The sequence below is a fragment of the Moschus berezovskii genome, chromosome 8 (genome assembly GCF_049115385.1).
Source record: "Moschus berezovskii isolate FMDL1 chromosome 8, NW_MosBer_1.0, whole genome shotgun sequence".
In the NCBI taxonomy this organism is placed as follows: domain Eukaryota; kingdom Metazoa; phylum Chordata; class Mammalia; order Artiodactyla; family Moschidae; genus Moschus; species Moschus berezovskii.
Window position 1 is genome coordinate 98,635,741 of NC_142467.1, and position 13,811 is coordinate 98,649,551.

Sequence of the window (13,811 nt, forward strand, 5' to 3'; positions counted from 1 at the left end):
CCTGATCAGGGATTGAACCCATGTCTTCTACACTGGCAGGTGGATTCTTTACCACTGAGCCACCAGCGAAGCCCCTACAGTTCATTAGTGATAAGTACATTCACATTGTTGTGTAACTGTCACCACTGTCCATCTCCAAGCACTCTTTCTTCATCTCACAGAATTGGAACTCTATCGCCATTAACCACTAACTCTCCATTCCCCCTTTCCCAGCCCCTGGCACCCACCATTCTACTTTGTCACTTTGAATCTGACTCCTCTAGGGACCTCATATAAGTGGAATCATACAGTATTTACCCTTTTGTGTCTGGCTTCTTTCGCTCAGCATAATGTCAAGTTTCATCCATGTTTTAGCATGTGTCAGAATTTCCATCCTTTTTAACGCTGAATAAATATTCCATTGTATGGATGGATCACATTTTGTTTATCCAGTCATCTGTTGATGGACATTTGGGTTGGTTCCACCTTTTACCCATTGTGAACAATGCTGTTCTGAACACGGGTGTACCATATGTCTTCAGCTCTTTTGGGTAATACCCAGGAATGGAACTGCTGAGTCATATGATAGTTTCAGTTCATTGTTTGAGGAACTGCCATACCACTTTCTGTAGCAGCTGCACCATTTTACATTCTTACCAACAGTGCCTGCCTAATGCCTAACGTGCCAAGTGCTCAGCCATGTCCGACTCTTTGTGACCCCGTGTACTGTGGCTTGCCAGGCTCTTCTGTCTATGGGATTTTCCAAGCAGGAATACTGGAGTGGCCATTTCCTTCTCCAGGGGGGTCTTCCCGACCCTGGGATTAAACCTGAGTCTCCTGTGTCTTCTGCATTGCAGGTGGATTCGCACAGGGTTCCAATTTCTTTACATTATTGCAAACACTTGCTATTTTCTGGGCATTAAAAAAAAATGTAGTCATGCTAATAGGTGTGAGAAAGGCCCTATTTCTTCTTAATGTTTTTATTTATACATAAGAAATTGAGCTTTACTACTTACAGAGGTTACTATTAGTTGCAAATATATATTTTATGAAAAAATATACATACATTGCTGGTGTGTCTGCAAACACATTTTACTGATGGAATGTGTGCGTGCTAAGTTGCTTCATTCATGTCCAACTCTTTGTGACCCTATGGACTGTAGCTCGCCAGGCTCCTCTGTCCATGGGGATTCTCCAGGCAAGAATATTGGAGTGGGTTGCCATGTCCTCCTCCAGCGGATCTTCCCAACCTAGGAATCGAACCTGCATCTTTTACATCTCCTACATTGGCAGGCAGGTTCTTTACCACTAGCGCCACCTGGGAAGCCCTCCTGATGGAGTATGTGACCAGGAAGTCTGGAAACCCCTTAGTCAAACCAGCTTTGAGTGTGTCTGTAGGAGGGGAGGAGGGATGAGGATGTTTGGATCATTCCTAAATCCCCAGACTGGAAATAATGAAGTCCAGAGGTTGACTGAGACAGCCTGTTTCATCCTTCAAGGTCCAGGGACAATGCCGCGTTCTCCAGGAAGCCTTCCTTGCCTTCCCGGACACAACTCCAGCTCTCTGATCTGGGCTCCTCAGGCCAGGATGCCAGGATCCCAGGGTCCGCTCTCTCTGCTCCTAGCCTTGACCACAGAGAGGTCTGTGCCTGGAGGCTGAATGCTCTTTGGGGTTCCAGCAATGCCCGGACACAAAAATGTGTCAGGCAGAGTTTGTTGAATGGATGAGTGAGTGAGTGAAGATGGGCCGTACATTCAGAGAGGGGTGTGAACTTGAGAGGCTTGGTTGTTGAGGGGTGAGGAGGGTTGGGTGAGGCTCTGTTCATCGGGGCCACACTGGGGTGCGGAAGCAGCTGCAGGCCAGGCACCGAAGGCCAAGGTTGAGGAGGCGTGGCCAGCGGAAGAGCAGGCGGTGGGAGGTTCGCACATACAGGCTGCCGGAGGGGTCCATGGCCTTGAGTGCGGTCAGTGGAGTGTAGCGGGTGTTGGTCTGTCGGCGCAAGGGTGGTCTGGCTGAGCTGATGATCTTGACGATGACCTGTGGGGTGGAGCCCTGAGCTCTGGGACCCAAGGAGGGGCAGAGTTTCTGTAGGGAGGGGCCCCCTCACATACCTGAGCCATGTCTTGGAGCTCTGGGCCCCACCTCACCTTGGCTACATCCTGTGGGCTCTGTCCCACGTTGTGAAAGAGCTCCCTGGAGGCTGGGAGGTACAGATCTCGAAAGTAGCTCAGGGTGTCAGGGTCGGTGCCTGGGAACTCGGCTGTGGAAACCTGCTCTAGGAGCTTGCCCTCAAATTCTGTGACAACCGGGCCTGGCTCCACCAGGGAGATGCTGAGAAAAGGGGGAGGGGAGAGAGTCTGGTGCCCCCCAAATGCCAGATACCCCATTTTGTCTAATACCGTCTCTCTCTCTGTTTTTATTTTGTGTGTGTGTGTGGCTGTGTGGCCTGTAGGATCTTAGTTCCCTGACCAGGGATTGAGCCCATGCCTCTTGCATTAGAAGTGAAGTCTTAACCACTGGCCTGCCAGGAAAGTCTCCAATACCGTCCCTCTTTTCTCCTCACTTCCCCGTGTCTCCCATTGTTATTTCATGCCTCCTTGCTCCCACCCGTCTCCTCTGCTACTCCTCTCTTCTTGACTGTCCTGCCACTGTCTCCATCCCCCCATCACTGTCCAAATGCCCGCCTCACAAGATGTTGAACTGTAGCAGCTGGACAGCCAGACTTTCGAAGAAGCCCTCCACGGCGAACTTGGAGGCCGCGTAGACTTCGTTGAACACGACACCTGAGAGGGTGGCAGGAAGGCGGGCCCCTTTGGGGTCTGGGTGGTGGGCTTGGGGGGTCCAGAGGAATGGGGTCTTGGGGGACAGAGCAAAGAGGATTTAGGGATCAGAGGCTATCTGGGGCCAATGTGATGGGTGTATGGTAGTGTGTTATGGGACCATGTGGGGTCAGGATGAAGTTGGGGTGGCAGGTCCCACCTCTTCCTTGCAGTGTTCCATCCATCCTTAGCCCAAGGAACTCTCCTATTTCCCTTCATCCTCTAAATGCTTGGGCCGCTTGGTCATGGGATTCCTGGGGCCCCCAAGGACAAGCCCCACTCACCGGGGTCTTTATTGGCCCCTTTATTGAACAGTGAATGTGTCCCCCCAAAGTCAGGGAGTGTAGCTGGAAGAGGGACCAGAGAGCTGGGTAAATGCAGATTTTCCATGTCAGGGTCACAAGTAGGGTGGATTCCTTAGGGGGCTGCTGGAGAGAGGGGCAGACACAAGGACATTTCCAGGGAGAGGAAGGAAGTTGAGAGAGGTTCGAGGAGGAAGGAGCCAGGCACAAGGATGGCAAGTAGGTGGCCTCCATAGTAGGCCTATAGCAGACATCTCTAGTCAATCACCACTCTCTTTCCTGCAGAACCTCAGAGTCCCAGATCTAGACATCTCTGGGGTCTGGTGGCATCTGGCAAGAAGGAGTCTCAGGAGGAGTGCTGATGGTTTCTTTGAGTTTTGTGGGATGGTTGGAAGAGATTTTTGGAGGTCTCCAGAAGTGGGATTGATAATGGATGTGGATGGCCATTGGCAGCATGTATACCAGCCCTGTCTACTCCTGTACCATGGTAGACATAATTAATCTATCCCAGAACTTTTTCCTCCTGAAGTTCAGTATTCTTCTCAATGCAGGCCTATTTAGGGAGTATGAGTTAAAACCTAGTTGCCATCCTTCCAGCTGGGGGAGGGTCAGACATTGGGAGGATTCCCAGCATTGGATCCTCAGGACTCACCCTGCAGCCCCATGACGCTGCTGACCACCACGATGTGGCCCTGTCGCCTCCTCTTCATGCCGGGAAGCACAGCTTTGACCAGACGGACAGCCCCAAAAAAGTTGGTATCAAAGACGTTCTGCATGGCAGCTAGGCTGAGCCCTTCCAAGGGCCCCACCAGGCCCACTCCAGCATTATTCACTAAGGGGGATAGAGGTGAGGGTTATTTTGAAGTCCCCTAACCCTTCTAGGGTCACTCTCCCAGGGACGCTCGCTTAATCGTCCCACCCCTCCCCCACTCCAAGTTTGGGGTTAATCCAGGGTATCTAGGGTGGACAAATGTGGAGCCTTGAAAATCTTTAAATATAGTTTAGCGTTTGTTATAGAGGACTCTTAACCCTGGGTGGGGAAGAGGACTGCTGGGAACAGCCTCCCCTTCAATGCATGAGCAATTCAGCTCTGACCCCAAATTGCATCAAAACAGCCACATCCACCCTCCTTAGAGGACCATTTAGGGACCATGAGTTGCTTCTTCATCATGCTCCTTTCCCTCAATGACTCATCAAATTAATTTCCCAACCACGTATGGTTTTCTTCATATGTGAGAAGTTCCATTCAAAAAATCCACCCTATTCCCAGGTCTCAATTTTTTTGTGTGTCTTTAATAAACTGAATGGTATCCTGGGGTCTTAGCCAATTGGTCTACCCCTTCCGTACAGTGTCAGAGGTTACTGGTGAAATAAGAGGGTTGGTTCCCAGACCCTGGAGAGGGCTTGCTGTGATTGAGGATCTCTGCTTAGGCCAAGGAGGAGGCAAGTGACCCCAGGGGATGCTCAGACTCACCCAGCACGTCCACTTCCCCTCCCTGGATGCAGCTGAGACACTGGGCCACTGACTCATCACTGCACACGTCCAGCTGGGCCACGGTGAGGGTCTGACCCAGAGCCTCCCCAGCAGCTGCCTCCAGTGTCCCCTTCTTTCCCAGGTCCCTCATGGTGGCCACCACTGGGGACAGAGAGCAGAGTTGGAGTAGGCACTGGGTTCCTTTACCCTATGAGTGAACTTCCATGTTCCTGTGATACTGCATGAGAAATGTCACAGAGGAATGGAGACCCACAGGTTTATACATCTACATTCACCATACAATCACAAATGCGTACGTATATACAGACATTTATATGTACCTCCATCCATCCATCCATTCATCTAGCAGACATTTACTGAGCATCCATTCTACCCTATGCCCTATTGGAGTTGCAGAGGCTATCACATGAAATAAGATAAAGTGCATGCCTTCATGGAATTCAAAACCAGTAGGTAAGACAATAAAATAAACATAGAACAGATTGGTTTGAGGAAAGAAATGCCTGCACATCTAAAGTCAACATATGCCTGTTATACGGAGTGAAGTGAGTCAGAAAGACAAAAACAAATGTTGTATATTAACGCATATATATGGAATCTAGAAAAATAGTACTGGGAAACTTATTTGCAGGGAAGGAATGGGGACATGGATGTAGAGGTGGACACAGTGGGGGAAGGAGAGGGTAGAAGAATTGAGAACATAGCAGTGACATCTAGACACTGCCATGTGTAAAATAGATAGCTAGTGGGAAGCTGCTGTAGAGCACAGGGAGCCCAGCCTCCATTCTGTGATGACCTAGAGGAACGGGAGTGGGGAAGGAGGCTATATAATATAACTGTGGCTGATTTGCATTGTATGGCAGAAACCAACACAACGTTGTAAAGCCACTGTGCTGTGCTAAGTCGCTTCATGTCCAACTCTTTGTGACCCCATGGACTGTAGCCCACCAGGCTCCTCTGTCCATGGGATTCTCCAGGCAAGAATACTGGAGTGGGTTACCATTTCCTTCTCCAGGGAATCTTTCTGACCCAGGGATTGAACCTGTGTCTCTCATGTCTCCTGCATTGGCAGGTGGGTTCTTTATCACTAGAGCCACCTTATCCTCCAATAAAAGAATAAAGTCAACATATGTGCAAATATGCACATGTAAGTGTGAATAGCCACATTTACATCATCAGCATAGATTGCAATTTATTGAACACCTACCATGAGCCATGAAAGTGAAAGTGAAGTAGCTCAGTCGTGTCCAACTCTTTGTGGCCCCATGGACTGTAGGCTACCAGGCTTCTCCATCCATCAGATTTTCCAGGCAAGGGTACTGGAGTGGGTTGCCATTTCCTTCTCCAGGAGATCTTCCCAACCCAGGGATTGAACCCGGGTCTCCCGCATTGTAGGCAGACGCTTTACCGCCTGAGCCACCAGGGCAGTTGACTATGTGCCATATACTATGCTAAACATTTTAAAATAAGTGCTAACTCTAATCCTCACAGGAATCCTATGATTAGGTCACTGACTTATTTTCCAAAGATGGCCACAACATCCTTTATTGTTTAGGCTCTTCTAAAATGTAGCTTCTCACCCAGCAGTACATGAAATCTGATTCTTGAATCCTGTGACTAGCTGGGAATCAATAGACTGTGGTAAAGGTAACACTGTGTGGTTTCTGAGATTAGGATGGAAAAGATGTTGCAGTTTCTGCCTTGCTTGCTGGAACACTTACTCTTGAAGCCTTTAGCCACCCTATAGCAGCCCTGTCCTGAGGCCACCATGCTGGGAGGAAGCCCAAGCCAGCCCAGACAGAAAGACCACATGAAGCAGCCCCGAGATGGCCGGAAGAGAGAGAGATGTCTGCCCAACCCTGACATGTTCCAGTCTCCTCTGTTCTCGTTGTAGCCTTTGACCTTGAGCCTGAACTGCCCAGCTGAGCTCTTCCAAATTCATATTGTACAACTCTCAAGAAAGATGATCACACCTGTGGTATGCCATACATTTTGGGGTGCTCTGTTTTTAACAGTAGTAATCAGAACACATAGATAATGTTATTATCCCCATTAACTCACCAAGTCTCAATAAAATCAAGTTTCTTGCCTAATTTATCCTCGTTGTTTAATTGCTAAGTCAAATCCAACTCTCTGTGACCCCATGGACTGTAGCCCGCCAGGCTCCTCTGAACGGGTTTTGCCAAAGTTGTGCATGTCTCTAAGACAGAGAGCAGAGCCCTGGGAGAAGCAGCCTTGCCAAGTGGGGCAATGCCCTCACCCTTGCATCCTCCTATTAAGTAATGGCCCTTTGCTGCTTTGACTCTAGTGCGCTCTGGATCAGAGGTTCTGGGTGGGGTGAAGATTGGGGTCATTGACTCCAGAGCGGCAGGAGGCCAAGTCTTTAGACCTACAGCCCCCTTCCCCCCAAACCCTCAAGGTCAGGGTCACTTAAGAGGCTTATCACTGAATAGTAATCTGGGGAGGGGTGGGGGAGGGGAATCTTCGGGGAATGCCTAAGTGAAACCTCAGAAAAGTCCTCCCCAGCCAGCCCTTCTAAAAATGTCACACACACGTGCCCCGCTTCCTTTATTTTGCTTCCGACCACTCATCAGCACTAGCCATATCATACAATTAAAATATCTGTTTAGTATTTGTCTTCCCTCTCCTCCCCCATTACATCACTGCCCACAGCAGAGATTTTTGTCTATTTTTTTTCCGCAGCTGTATTTCCACACCTAAAACCTTAGACCCAATAGGTGCATCAGAAACTTTCTTTAGATGGGGTATGATTCACAAGCAGAGGTGGGAAGGGGGCCCCTCAGTGTTCTGGGTTCTCCCCAAGTTCACCAAGGCAGTTCAAGGCATGGACTAGTGGATTCGCGGAAAGCTGAGGGGTCCTGGGAAACCATGCCCACTCCTGTCTTTCCCGGTCTGTCCTCCCCACCCCCAGGCCCCTTACCCTGGTAGCGCTGCCTGGGGTCATGAGCCAGCTGCACTGCCAGCTCCAAGCCAATCCCAGAGGAGCATCCTGAGATGAGTACAGTCCGGGGTGCATCGGCCATGTTGATTCCTCCCTGGACAGGTGACCTCCACTGGCCAGTAGCTGACTCCCACCACCTGTCATCCGCTCATCTGCTCTCTCCTAAGCACCCTCCACCTGATCCCCAGCAGCATGAAGGGACCCTGGGATCCCTCGATTATGAACTGACCTTGCACAGGCAGCCACGGGGCGGGAGGGTGGCGGGGGGAGAATCCCTTAACTTCAATATAGTCCTTTCTTTTTATCTGTCAAATATTTCCTCTCCTCCCCGATACACTCATAACTGGGGGCTTTTGTTGTGATGATGTTATTCAGGGCTGGGGGGGGGGGTTGGTGTGCTTGGGAAATGAGCAGGGGTGTTCTCTTGCTGTTTCTACCCTCGGCAAAAAATCTCTGGTGGAGAAAGTGTGGTCCCAGAAGGGTCCTTTCAAAGAGAGACAGGGCATAGAAATGGCAGAAGATGGGGTTAGACTATAGGAAGAACTTCCCAACAACACAGGGCAGGGCCGGAACTTTGCGGGTCTTCAGCTAGTCTCCGGTGTCCCTGAAGAGGGAGGAGAAGTGACTTCAGGAGATTCCCTCTCCTCCTCCCACTCAGGGCCCCCCTCCCCCTCACGCCAGATGGGTCCCCACCCCCCTCCTCTCCAGGGACACAAAGTCTCTTTGTCTAAGAGTCAGAGGCCGGGAGGGAGGCTTCTCCCTCGTCCCCATGGGGGGCGGGGCAGTTCAGGGCCCGGGACACGCCCCTTGGGTTCCTCCCTGCGGAGCCTCTCTCAGATCCTGCCTGTCTGCGCTTGTTCAATTGCACAGACAGCTCCGCCTGACCTGACTCCCTGGGTCCTCCTCACACTGGGTGGGGGAGGGTTCCCAGTGGGGTGAAGGGAGCGTTCTGCCTCACCCCAGGAATGGCAGGGGTCCACCCCTCCCTGCGGCAGTGCCCTGCTTGAGGGTAGGACCAGACTCCCTGATTTAATGGGGAAATGCTAAGGATTTGGGGTTTTGTCTGGGACATTCCTCTGGGATCTGAGTCTGGGAGAAGAGCGCCGAGGATAGAGGTTGGGGGGCTTTATTTGAAGATTAAGAGTTTGGGCTTCTCTGGTGGCTCAGACAACAAAGAATCTGCCTGTGATGCAGGAGACCCAGGTTTGACCCTGGGTCAGGAAGATCCCTTGGAGAAGGAAAACGGCAACCCACTCCAGTATTCTTGAATGGAGAATTCCATGGACAGAGGAGCCTGGCAGGCTATAGTCCACGAGGTCTCCAAAGAATCAGGCGTGACTGAGCACACACAGGGGAGGCAGGGGGTGAGGCTGGTACCTTATTGTGGGGTCAGGCAGGTTGGTGAGGATTTAGCGTCAGGCTGGGACCCCATTTGGGGGCCTGACTGAGGCAAAGGATCTGGTATAAAGCTCTACCCTCTAATTCTAGGCCCTAGATGGAGGCTGCAGGTTTGAAAGGGACTAAGCTCTTCGACAGAGCCGGTTTGGAGAAAAAGTCTGGGACCCCGGAACTCAAGGCTGGGTGGGGGTGACCCTCCTGCGCTACTGTTGTTCAGTAGGCCAGATGTGTCCAACTCTTTGCGACCCCCGGGACTGCAGAGCACCAGGCCTCCCTGTCCCTCACCATCTCCTGAAGTTTGCCCAAGTTCACGTCCATTGCATCGGTGATGCCATTCAGACATCTCATGCTCTGATGCCCTCTTCTCCTTCTGCCCTTAATCTTCCCCAGTATCAGGGACTTTCCCAATGAGCCGGCTGTTCACGTCAGATAACGGAGCTTCAGTTTCAGCAACTGTCCTTCCAACGAGGATTCAGGGTTGATTTCCCTAAGACTGAAGGGTTTGATTTCCTTGTTGTCCAAGGGAGTTTCAGGAGTCTTCTGCAGCACCACATTTCGAAGGCATCAATTCTTTGGCGCTCTGCCTTCCTTGCGGTCCACTCTCACAACTGTACGTGACCACTGGGAAGGCCACAGCCTTGACTATACGGACTTCTGTCCGCAGAGTAATGTCTCTATTTTTCACCACACCGTCTAGGTTTGTCATTGCTTTCCTGCCAAGAAGCAGTTGTCTTCTGATTTCATGGTTGCAGTCATGGGGCCAAGTGCCATGATCTTAGTTTTTTATAATATTTAGTTTTAAGCCGGCTCTTTCACTCTCCCCTACTGTGGGGTGGGGCATAAAGGGCCCAGCTCCCGGCCCAGGGCTCCACCCTTAGCCGGCCAATCAGCGCTCAGCACAAACTTTCCCAATTCCGCACACCAGCTGTCAGCTGCCACCCCCCCCTTCCCTTGAGCTCCGCCTGGCCGGGCGCTGGAGCGCAGGGCGAGGCCAGGGCGGGGTCTAGGGCAGTCTCCTGCGGATCCCGAGTGGAGTCGGCCGCGGAGGGACAGCACCGAGCCCGAGGAGACGCCGCGCCCCGCAGCCGCCTGGGCTGGTCCTCCGCCTTGAGTGTGGGCCCCGCAGGGATGGGGAGTCGCCGGGGCCCGGGCCAGCCGCGGGCCGGCCTCTGCCTGCTCCTGGCCTCTCTGCAGCTTCTGCCCCGGACGCAGGCCGGTGAGCTGGGAGAGGGGAAATAGGACCTGGAGTGCAGGGTCCAGCGAGGCTCCCAAAGACGCCGCGGAGTGGGGAATGGGGGTGTGCACGTTGCGTGGGGCGCGAGTGTTTGACTCTGGGCGGTTTGCGGGTGTGACAGTTTGGGGGGGCAAACTGTTTCGTGACCCTGTTTCGTGGTGTGTGCATGGGAATGCATGCAATTTATAAGGTATGTGTGCGTGCGCAGCCATGAGCTTGGGGGCATTTAGAGTGAAATTATGTGTGTGCTCGGAGTGGGAGTTGAAGATTGTATGGATACGGGCGATGGGATAATCCCTGGGCGAATCTGTGATTGAGTTGTATTGCGAGTGTGTGTCTGTGTGTGGGGCTGATTTTAGGAATAACCGCGCGTGTTATGCGTGTGATTGTGTGTCTCTGGGAGACGCTATGAGGGCTGTGGTTGTGACTTGGGGGATACATAGGTAAATAACTGCCCATGAGGATCATTCTAAGGGGGATGGTGGGTGGGGACTTGTAGGGGAGAGGGTTGACCTGGGATTCAGAGCTCCCTTGGCGGCTCCCCAAATGCCTTCACCTTATTCTTCCTCTTCCTCCTTTGACCCCAGTTAGCGCGCTCCCACCTCCTTTTCCCCCCATCCCTGCCCCCCTCCCCCACCCCGAGCTCCCTAGAGCCGGGATCAGCACCATGGACAGGGCCTCGGGAGGGCCCTGGGGAGGGGCGAGACGGGGCGGGGCTCAGGGAAGGGAGGGGCGGAGTGCGGGCCGGGTGGTGGGGGGAGTGGAAGTTGCTCCCCCAAGCTGAGCAAGCCTCGGGTGTTTTTCCCGAGGAATTTCTCAGGGCCCCCCAGGGGGTCCCGGGGGCCGCCGGACGGATGAGTCAGCGCTGACGCACGCCCAGCTGTGCGGTTCTGGCAGGACGCCACGCCTCAGGGTTCTGGGTCGGGGGCGCCCCGGGCTTTGGGAAGGTCGTGGTTTTCAAGTGTGATTGAGGGGGTTTCCCCGGTCTAAGATACCCCAAGTCAGGCCCTCCCGGTAATCCTCCATAAGGTGAATTCAGACGCAGCCCACCCCAACCCGAGCACCCTGGCCCCTCTAACGTTCTCACTTCCTCAGCAGTTCAGAGAGGTCCCTGCTCACGCGGATAATCCCAAATTAGCCTATGCCCCATTCCTACGCTCACACATCCACACAGTCGTGCGATCTCAGGCCCGCATTCTGAATATAAGGCCCTTGGGACACCAAGAATGCTAAACACCTGGTGCCCACACCCAGGCAACCCCATCAGCCGTCCACCACACGGGCCACAGCTTTTGTCACCCGCCTACGCTTTCAAACTCTCACACGTTCTTCCACTGGCATCCACACAAAGCAGTAAATATTCTCAACCAGTCACCCACTTGCTGACTTGGCCGCTGTCTCACAGATAACCCCACGCCTGCATCTCGCTCGAGTTTGAGCTATAAGAATCACAGATTTCCCTGAATCACCTGCAGAACCGCTGACTCACTTCTGGGACCCCAGAACAAGTCAAAGAACTGCACCTAAACACTCCATCATAGGCCAAATACTCACAGACAGAGACACACCACAAGGCACACGCTCAGCTAGTCCCTGGACCATATAGTCATACACGTTTGCACAGTCTCACTCACATACACTATAGCATGTATACACATTTGCACATTCATATATAAGCTCCCCTATACATCATGGAGAAGGAAATGGCAACCCACTCCAGTGTTCTTGCCTGGAGAATCTCAGGGACGGGAGAGCCTTGTGGGCTTCCATCTATGGGGTCACACAGAGTCGGACACGACTGAAGTGACTTAGCAGCAGTAGCAGCATACATCTGAGGGGTCCCAGCCACGTCCCAGCCTGATCCTTGCCTGCCTCCCTCCACATCCTAGACCCCACCCAGCATCTCCCTGGGGTCCTAGCCAGCAATGGGGAGAGTCTGTGGGGAGAAAGGCAAGCTGGGTGCTTGACAGACCCCCACCTCCTGGCCCTGCAGGCAGAACTCAATGCCTCTTGTGTGTTTCCTTGTCACCAAGCCAGCTATGAAAAGAAAGGGCAGTTAGTTTCTGAAAGGCCATGACAGAAGAAACACAGATTGAAGTAGGAGACATTTGGTTTAGATGATGGGGAAGACTTTTAAAATGTGATTGAGCAGTTGGTTGAGGGGAGATTCTTCTGAGTCTGGGTGAAAGGAGAGCCTGGGAGAGCCACGCTGGGTGGAATCATGGATCTCAGCCCTCCCCGGGGCTCCAGCCTGGAGAGAGGGCAGCTGGGCTGATTATTCCACCCAGGAGTGACCCTTGTGGTCAGGAGAGCCTGGGAGTCCAGATCTTAACCCCAGGGGGCTGTAACCCAAATACCTCTTAATGACAGCCCAGCCACAGAACAGGCAATTCAGGCAATTAAAGATGGAAACAGCAGAGTTGAGGGGGAGTGGGTATAGAGAGCGAGCAAGATGGGGAGAGTAATCCACACACAGAGGTAGAGAGAGGCAGGCAGAGAAAACCAGATGTGAGAGTCAGGGGTGTACCAAGAGGCAGACAGAGAGGGCTAGAGCATGAGTTAGCAAAGAGAGAAGGAGGGGGGCTGGGCTGGATACAGAGAGTGGGGTGGGGAGAAGGCAGGGAGGGGCAAGAGAGAGCTGAGGCAGGAACAGGGCTCTGTAGTCTGGTGAACACGGGCTCTGACCCGGGAGGAGTGGAGATGGGAAGCCCACATTTGAGCCCCGATCTCCCCCAAGTCTGGCCCCTCACCCTGGCTCCCCAATGGTGAGCTCAGCCGAGCCGCCCCCAGGGTGAGGTCATGGCAGATTCGGCAGAATCTGGCTCCTGCCAGGAGGCTGGGTCAGAGGGTCAGTGGGACAGTCTGCTGAGGGGAGGGGGATCAGGCAGGGGCTTTGGGCCCAGGGGAGGACCCCACCCACCCTTGCCCAAGCCATGTGGTTCTACTTAGCACTGGCCAGGCTGCGACGGGTGGGGCTGGTAGGACAGCCTGGGTTAAGATCTGATTGGACCAGTCTCTTCCTTTGCTGGGATGAGAGGGAGAGGGTCAGAGGGAGGAAGTCAGGAGGTTATCAGGGAGAGGTGGTCAGAGGAGATGGTCAGAGAGGGTGATAAAATGGGGAGGTCACGGGTTGAAAGAGACTGGGATAGGCAGAGGAAAGAGGTCAGTGGGTAGTCAGAAGGAGACAGTCAGGGTCAGGCAGAGGAAGGTCAGAGGGCATGGCCAGAAATCAGTGGGAATCAGATAAAGTGTGGTCAGAGGGAAGAGATCCGAAGTGGCAGTGGTCAAAAAGAGGAAGTCCTGGGTGATGGTGGTCAGAGGGAGGAGGTCAGAAGGAAGAAGCCAGGAGAGTGGTGGCCAGAGGGAGGAAGTCATGGGTGAAGGTGGTCAGAGGAAGTCATGGATGAGCGTGGCCAGAGGAGGAGGTCAGAGGGAGCAGAGCCAAGGGAAGAGGTGGGAAGAACATACAGAAGGAGCCCCTCCTCTCTAAGCGGGTTTCCCCTGGCAAGGGGGCTTCAGGCCTGGGAAGCAGCCCCAGGGAGCTGGTGCGGGGGAGTGTGGAGAGGGGGACCGCCTGGCTCTGGGGCTTAGGCCAGGAAGCTTTGATTCATCCCAGAACTA

At 53.1% G+C, this 13,811-nt stretch overlaps 2 protein-coding genes across 4 annotated transcripts in view; one reads left to right on the forward strand and one right to left on the reverse strand.

The window, feature by feature from the left end:
* Window positions 1-1,801: 1,801 nt before the first annotated feature.
* Window positions 1,802-7,640, reverse strand: RDH8 (retinol dehydrogenase 8). The gene is made up of 6 exons (XM_055428780.1): window positions 7,538-7,640; window positions 4,576-4,737; window positions 3,754-3,933; window positions 2,670-2,763; window positions 2,128-2,311; window positions 1,802-2,017 (listed from the first exon to the last, which is right to left on the reverse strand). The coding sequence occupies exons 1-6, from the start codon at window positions 7,638-7,640 to the stop codon at window positions 1,802-1,804; spliced, it is 939 nt and encodes a 312-aa protein (XP_055284755.1).
* A 2,267-nt stretch (window positions 7,641-9,907) lies between these two features.
* COL5A3 (collagen type V alpha 3 chain) overlaps window positions 9,908-13,811 on the forward strand; it is a 47,050-nt gene continuing 43,146 nt past the window's right edge. For 2 of the 3 annotated variants that reach the window (XM_055430077.2, XM_055430078.2), the window contains exon 1: window positions 9,909-10,172. In XM_055430077.2, coding sequence (XP_055286052.2) covers window positions 10,085-10,172 — 88 coding nt within the window. In that variant the 5' untranslated portion in view covers window positions 9,909-10,084. Of the gene's footprint in view, window positions 10,173-13,811 lie in introns of all 3 variants that reach the window. The other variant, XM_088839025.1, reaches the window with a different exon arrangement.

What these genes read in the sequence shown, in the direction of transcription:
- RDH8 (XM_055428780.1), bottom strand. Translation starts at nt 7,640, where the DNA reads ATGGCCGATGCACCCCGGACTGTACTCATCTCAGGATGCTCCTCTGGG. An exon ending in AGGGGAAGTGGACGTGCTGG is followed by an intron (nt 3,934 to 4,575) that starts GTGAGTCTGAGC and finishes TATCCCCCTTAG; the next exon opens with TGAATAATGCTGGAGTGGGC. An exon ending in GCCCACAGGATGTAGCCAAG is followed by an intron (nt 2,018 to 2,127) that starts GTGAGGTGGGGC and finishes TCCACCCCACAG; the next exon opens with GTCATCGTCAAGATCATCAG.